The sequence below is a fragment of the Aptenodytes forsteri genome, unplaced genomic scaffold, assembly GCF_000699145.1.
Source record: "Aptenodytes forsteri isolate BGI_AS27 unplaced genomic scaffold, ASM69914v1 Scaffold26, whole genome shotgun sequence".
In the NCBI taxonomy this organism is placed as follows: Eukaryota; Metazoa; Chordata; class Aves; order Sphenisciformes; family Spheniscidae; genus Aptenodytes; species Aptenodytes forsteri.
The window spans coordinates 2,680,350-2,687,172 of NW_008794125.1; the positions used below are offsets into that span (position 1 = coordinate 2,680,350).

Sequence of the window (6,823 nt, forward strand, 5' to 3'; positions counted from 1 at the left end):
AGGTGCTGTCACCTGGAGTGAGGTGAGGAGATGCTGCGTGTCTCTTCGTGTCACTAACCTCAAGAAACAACTTCTTTTAAAACATGGTTTTCTCTTGACAGTGTCCTTTTAAACCCCTTAAAGTGAGCACTGTCTCCCTGCCCAGCAGGAAACCTAGAAGGGAAACAGTAAGTGGACTTGGTTGTATTTGGCTCCTACGGCAATTCTTTGCCAGCGGTGTCACTAGCACGTGGAAGTGTTACACATGCGAGGGCTTGCTAACACGCTGGGTTTGACTTGTGCCCTTGCACAGGCTGCGACGCTCCACGTACTGCCTCCGTGTTAACGGTGAGATGCTCACACCCTGCACGGACGATCACTAACCTCCCCGGTTTGCGTGCGGAGGAATAAGCAAGATGGAAGCAGCTTGCCACAGGGATCTGATGCTGACTCAGGGACTGTCCCCAGGTCCTGAGCCTGGCTGCTTTATAGTTCCTGGCCAAGACGTTTTCATAGCTTTGTAGGACTGTGGGCAAGCTGCTGTCCCCTTGGCTCACCCAAAAGCTTCCTTGCACTTGTCTCATCCCCTTGGCAGTTTGACGTGGGCACATCTTCTTGTGGTTTCCACCCCGGTGCTGGGATGTAGAGGTAGACCGCTAGGCACAGTTGGACCAGGTCTTGCATTCAGGAACACTGGCTGCAATGGGCTGTTTTGCTTTTACAGAAACAGGAAGGATGGAGCTTGTTTTGTTGGGGCCTCTCCAAGTTGGTGCGAGAGTGTGTAACTGGGACGCCGTGCTGGGGGCAGCGTGAATGGCAATTGTGGGGGACCAGGAGCCAGGAAGGGGAAAGGTGAGGGAGGCCCCCAGGCCAGGAAGAGTCTGTTTGTGCCGCCTTTGTGTACTCTCATCAAACGCAGCTACAGCTGTCATTGGTATCAAGGAGGCTGCAGTTTTCTTTTGCTCAAGCCGGCCTAGATGCTCGGCCTTATGAGGAATGTGGCTTGCTGTGCTTGTCAGGTCTGGAGAAAACCTGAGGCTGGGTTCAGGTAATGAGGCTATTGCAAGCCTGGCATGACCCTGGCTCTCTGGAAGCCTCCTACAGTGACTAGCAGTGCTCCTACTGGAGCAGTGGGCTGTATGGGTGGTGTAGTGGTAAGTGTCCCAGGAGAGAGCGGTGTCTCTTAGGGTTGTTTGAAAGCTCAGTAGCTTGCAGTGAGGGTGTTGTAGCCATTGGCCGAGAAATCCTCCTCCAGCCTCTGAGCTGTGCCGCAGTACCTGAGCTTTCACCACAGCGAACCAAAATGAACAGCCTCTGAACCCTCAGGCCTTGGTCTACACAGCCAGGAGAAAATGTCCCAAACGCAAGCCAGGGGGTTTCATCTCCCTGATTTTTCTGTCCACAAAACAGCACCTCTGAGCTGCTGTCTGGAAATGAAATGTTTTCGCGGAGATGGCATTTGGCCCCACCGCTTGGGGCAGTGCTGGCAGCAACCGTGAACCGATTCCATTCAGCTGACTTGGTTATCTTGCATTCACCAGCTGTGGTCTTCATCGCAAGCTCATAACCATCACAAGACCGGTACTTAGGAGATGTGGGTTGATGCTTGACTCCAGGTGCCACTCATTCTTTCTTCTCCGTCAGATCTAGCTCCTTCTGTGACCACAAGTGAGGCAGTTCAGCAATCAACTCAGACCAAATTAATGGCTGTGTTGCAACAGGTTGCTGGGCAGGCTCATCTGCAGCTGTGTGAGTGGGAGATCAGGCACAGAGAAGCTACGGGAGTTCATGGCCAGGCTTAGCAGCAACACACCATCTTAGGTACAACACAGAACCACTTCCCTGAGGATACAGGGCTGAAACAGCTCAATTTAATGTAAGCCTGGACTGCTGCAGTCTTGCCTCTTTTGTTTGCAGCGGGCTGGGCTGAGCTGCCTGTGGCCTACTGGGTTGCAGCATAAACCCCGTTTTGTCTCCGAGTCCACAGGATCTTTAGGATCAGGAGGATTTTTGGAGTTAAACCAGCGTTGGTTTAATGGCTTTGCAAGGGTCCCTTTGACTGGCAGCTTAGTGAGTTACAGAGGGAATGGGAAGTGGTGCGGTTTTGCCCTCCTACCTTACAGGGTCAGTGGTTCTGTGATCCCTTTCCTACCTTTTAACAGAGGCGACTATGCAGAGAGCCAGCGTTAGCAGCTGAGAGGACCAAGACCGTGGGAGAAGTGGAAGTGGTGTAGGCTCTGAGGACCAGCTCTCAGCTGGTGCACACGTACTCCCCTCCTTCGACTCTCTCTTAGCGACACTGGTGGTGCCATGAAACAGCTGTGTGTACCAGGGCTGGAAGCACAAGTGCAGTGCTTATCGAGCGGGAAGGGTCTCTGAACCATCAGAGCAACTTTTAGGAGAAAAAAACCCCCATGTTTTATAGCAGCTTTGTTAGGAACCTGCTTTCTCACCCTCCTGTCTGGCTCTTGAAAGAGCTCCCTAGTATGGCGGGGGGGTGCCGAGCCATGTTCCGGCTTGCTGAGATGCCCAGTCTCTCAAGCATTGCTCTGGAAACTTGCCTGGACCATCAGGGTTACAACCCAAAGGGGAGCGTGTGGCTGTTGCAGGGGAAGGAGGCTGAGGCTCTCTGGAGAGGTGGCTGTGGGGATGGGCCGCTTGGGAGCGCGGTGTGGGAGGTGCAGGGCTGGGTTGCAGCAGGGCCTCCCCTTCCTAGAGGGGCTTCCAGCCTGCTGAGGCTTTCTTAACATGCCCCTCTCTTTCTTGCCCACAGAGCTCTGACAACATCCCTCCGGGCTACGAGCCCATTTCCTTGCTGGAAGCGCTGAATGGCCTTCGCTCTGTTTCCCCCTCCATCCCGTCAGCTCCTCTGTATGACGAAATCAACTACTCTGGCGTGGTGGATGGGATGCCGCCTGCGAGCCGACCGCTTGTTGGGATGGACAGAGCCGTGGAGAGCAGCCACCAAAAGGGCAAGCGGAGCAAGTCTCCAGATAGGTCAGCATGAGGACGGAGGGGTCCACTCCTCTTGCAAGCCCTGAGGGCTTGTGGCCACATGCACTGGGAGCCAGGAGAGGGCTCTGGCTGGTCCCACTCGTAGCACTGCTAACTCAGAATTTTCGGAGGCCAGCAGGTACTCATGCCAGTGAGGGAACTGAGACACCGCCCCTGCGTTCAGCCTGAGGTGACCAGCTTATGTCTCCTAAGGGCTGGCTTTGTCACAAGAAAGGGGATTTTTAACAAGGGGATCTTATCCAAACTTTGGATGGAAATGTCTCCTTTCCAATGCAGTTAGTCCCTCAATTTGCATTTGACACCCAAACCTTGTTGGATTTCAGCTTTCCATGGAGTTCCCCAGGAACAAAAGAATGGGGAGAGAAGTGACCTGAATTTCAGAGCACAAAATGCTGAGTGATATCCTTTAGTTGTTGTCTGAAGCCTCCTCTAGTGGTCTTGTGATGGAGGATGTAGGTGTGGATGCTGTGGAGTGGGCAGCCCACCGCAGGTGCCCTTCACGTGTCCCTTGCGGGGCCGTACAGATGGGGTCGGGCTGGGTTTGTTCCTGGCGCTCTTCACTGTGCTCCATTCCAAATTTTCCCCTGGGGAGGGAGCCCCTGAAGGTGTGAGGAGCAGGGTGGGACCTGGGCCGCTTGCTTTCCATGCAAAGGCAGATTTGCCCAAGTTGTGTTACTGTGCTGAAGCTCTGCCCCGCTTGGCTCTGTCCCAGAAACTGCTGCTGCTGTTCCCCGTGTAGCTGATACTAGAGGGCCCTGGAGAATTTAGCTCAATAGTTTGAGCTCCTGCTCATGCGTGTTGGCTTATGCTGCTGGTGGAGGGACAGGGCAGGGGTGGTGACAACTTGAGCTGCTGCCGCCGCCAAGTCCGCCAGGGCCCGCGGTGCTGGCAGCACTGCAGCTCCTTGCAAATGGAGTTTCTCTTGCCGCAGCACACTACGGTCTCCCTCGTCCCCAATCCATGAGGAGGATGAAGAGAAGCTCTCCGAGGACTCTGACTCACAGCCAGCACTGAGCGGGGGTGAGCTGGTCCTGAGAGAGACCAGCTCTCCAGAAGTAAGTGTGCTCTGCTGGGGAGCTGCTCTGAGCCAGAGCTCTTCTGGGGGGGCTTCTTCTGGGACACGGGAGCTGCCTCGTGAAGGGCCATCGCTTCCTCGGTGACAGGGTAAAGATGAGCTTGTTAGCACGAGTAGCCCGGAGCCAACGGTCTCGGCTGCCTTTATTTACCCGTAGGGCTCCACGGGGAAGGACGTAGCCTCTCCCTGTGCCCCTAACACCCCTTTGGGAGCTGGGGCGTTTGAAAGCCACTCGGCTGGAGCCATGTCAGAGCTGGCCTTCCCCCAGCTTGCTGGGCGAGCCCAGCAGTGTTTGGGGCACGGGTGGAAGCTGGGCCTTGCTGGGCTGCCAGCACCCGCTGCCGTTGCCTGTGAAACCCCTCCATCCCGGCCCGTGGTGCCACAGCGCTGGTGGGTGGCCCCTTGCTCCCTCTCTGAAACAAGTCCTGGCCCCGAGCGCAGCTCTCTGGAGAAAGCCAGAGCAGGAGACAAGCTCAGCAAAGGCCTCCAGCCTGCAGAAGTAACCTGTGCTGTTCCTCCTTACAGAGCGTGGCAGGGGAAGAGATCGAGGAGACCTCGTCCCTGCAGCAGGGTAGGTGTACTCTCGGCCGTGGGGGCGGCCAGACCTCGTCTTGGTGCCCAAGTCTGCTGTGGTGGGATGGGGACAGCTGGGGAATGAACATACGAGTTCAGAAACATCCAGCCCCCAAAGTCCATCTCTGAGCTGCTGTGCTTCACCAGAGAAAGGTGCCAGGGTTTCTTCTGGGAAGTGGGGGAACAAAATCAACAAATCTCCCTGGTTTATTTGCCAAGCGTCTCGCCTTGCTGTAAGCTTTACACAAGTAGAGCTTTCCATGCCACGGGCTGTCTCCTCGCACGGCTGAGGGGGAGATGGTTGCGTGCACCACTGTGGTCCTGGTGAGAGCATGGCCACGGTACTGGGCATGCAGGATGTGCCCCATGTCTTTGGGATGGGTCGCTGGTGCTCAGTCAGCATCCAGAGGGCATGAGGACGGGGTGAGAGAGGAGTGCTGGGTACGTTTTGGGCATGAGCCTGCATATGAAGAGGTGGCCCTTCGGCACTGTGACCTGGGCCAGTCTGACCGGCTCTCCTGAGACCTCTGTGGGACTGGGGGGGGCCTGGGGAGCTTCCTCATGTGGAAGATCTCAACCCATCCTCCTGGCTGCGTGCCCCTGCAGGGCTGGTCTGGGGACTGAGGGGCTGTGCTCTCGTCTGGTTCTAGGTAGCCGCCCGCCCTCCGTCGAAGACGTCCTGCAGGACAGCAGCTGCGGCGAGCACAGAAGCCTGACGCAGTCGGAGAGCAACCCTCCGGTAGACGTCTATCTGCCAGGTAATGGCCACGCCGTTGGGGTCGAAGGCACGCTGCCGACCTGCTGCGCTCGCGGCTCCGGTTCGAGGCACCGAGGGGCCCGGGGGGTTTGTGGACTGCGTGCCTGACCGCGGGCAGCCTCCCCACCCGGGGCGGCGTGCTGCAGCCTTGGGATGGGACAGGAACGCACCTGCTTCCTCCCAGTGGGCAGAGCGAGCTGTGGGCGAGGGGGGCTAACACAGAGGTAACTTGCCCTCCCCTTCTCTCTCCTCCTCCCTCACCCTTTTGTCTCTGTCCTTCCCCTCCTTTCTCCTCTCCGGGCTGCGGCCGCTCGATGGCACAGTTTATGTGACAGTGGCCTCCCATGCCTGCCCCCAAACGGCGTTCCTGCTTTCGGCCGAGGGAGGGGAACCATCTGGGCCGGCTTCTGGGAGACTGAGCCAGTGTGGGGGGCAGCGGGCACCCCTCTGCCGCGGGGCGGTGTCGTGGCGGGGAGGGCCGTGGGGTGCCGTGCTTTGCTGGCAAGCGCGGCCGTGGGACGCTGCGCTGTCCTCATCCCCGACTGTTGTCGTTGCAGCCTGTTTTCTTCCGTAGAGTCGCAGTCTGTTCTGAGTACCTCTCTAATGTCTCCTTCCCTCTCTGTCTGCCTTCCTCCCTCCTATCTTGGGCAGCACTGGGTCCCGATTCCTGCTCTATTGGTATAGAGGAGTAAGCTGGTACGTCTTCTCGTTCTTCTTACGCATCGCTGTTGTGTGGGGCAGCAGGACCTCTCCTGGGAAGGCCAGCAGCCGGGAGAGAGCGGGGATGGGACTGATCCTGACCGTCGGGGCAGGGAAGGAGGGGGCAACAAACCAACCAGCCTTGCACTGCTGGCTCTGTCCTGGCTCCGTTCCCATTCCTGGCACCAGCATCCCTGCATGCCGCAGGGGTCCCTGCTGTCCCCGAGTGCCAGGACCCCAGGCAGGGCGGCGGAAACCCTGGCCCTCCCCACCAGCTTCTGCTGGGCTCCTGGGTGAGGGCTCTGCTGCCTGGTGGGCACCACGAACGTCTGCTGGCTTCTCCCAGGCTGGCGGCAGATAGCGTGTCCCCTTCGTCTCCTGTGTCCCACGCCCGGCGCTTGCCGAACCTGCATCTTAGCAGGGGCAGAGGGGACGGAGCTCGTGGGCTCCAGCCCTGTCTCCTGCGGTCGGTCCAGGGTAGGAGGGGGTGGCGGGGGGTGCTGGTCTCCTTGGCCCACGCTGCCCTCTCTCCAGGGCCGAGCACCCTGCCCGGGTTCTTACTCTGACCCCAGGGCTGGCACTGTTGAGGCTCAACCCCCTTCTCCTCACTCAGGCTCATCCGACTTCACCAAGACGCTCCCCGGCCGCGGCACCGGCAGCCCCACGCAGCCCCTTCTCTTCGAGCAGACTGAGCGAGGCCTCCCTGCCCCTGCCGCCGGGCCGGA

The 6,823-nt window shown here is 58.4% G+C and overlaps 1 protein-coding gene across 1 annotated transcript in view; it reads left to right on the top strand.

Moving 5' to 3' along the window:
- Nucleotides 1-6,810, top strand: part of MGRN1 (mahogunin ring finger 1) — a 49,746-nt gene extending 42,936 nt beyond the window's left edge. The window contains exons 11-16 of the mRNA XM_009277616.1: nucleotides 2,753-2,976; nucleotides 3,926-4,049; nucleotides 4,595-4,640; nucleotides 5,293-5,400; nucleotides 6,051-6,095; nucleotides 6,712-6,810. Of these exons, the coding sequence (XP_009275891.1) occupies nucleotides 2,753-2,976; nucleotides 3,926-4,049; nucleotides 4,595-4,640; nucleotides 5,293-5,400; nucleotides 6,051-6,091 (543 nt within the window). The 3' untranslated portion in view covers nucleotides 6,092-6,095; nucleotides 6,712-6,810. The remainder of the gene's footprint in view (nucleotides 1-2,752; nucleotides 2,977-3,925; nucleotides 4,050-4,594; nucleotides 4,641-5,292; nucleotides 5,401-6,050; nucleotides 6,096-6,711) is intronic.
- Nucleotides 6,811-6,823: the final 13 nt, after the last annotated feature.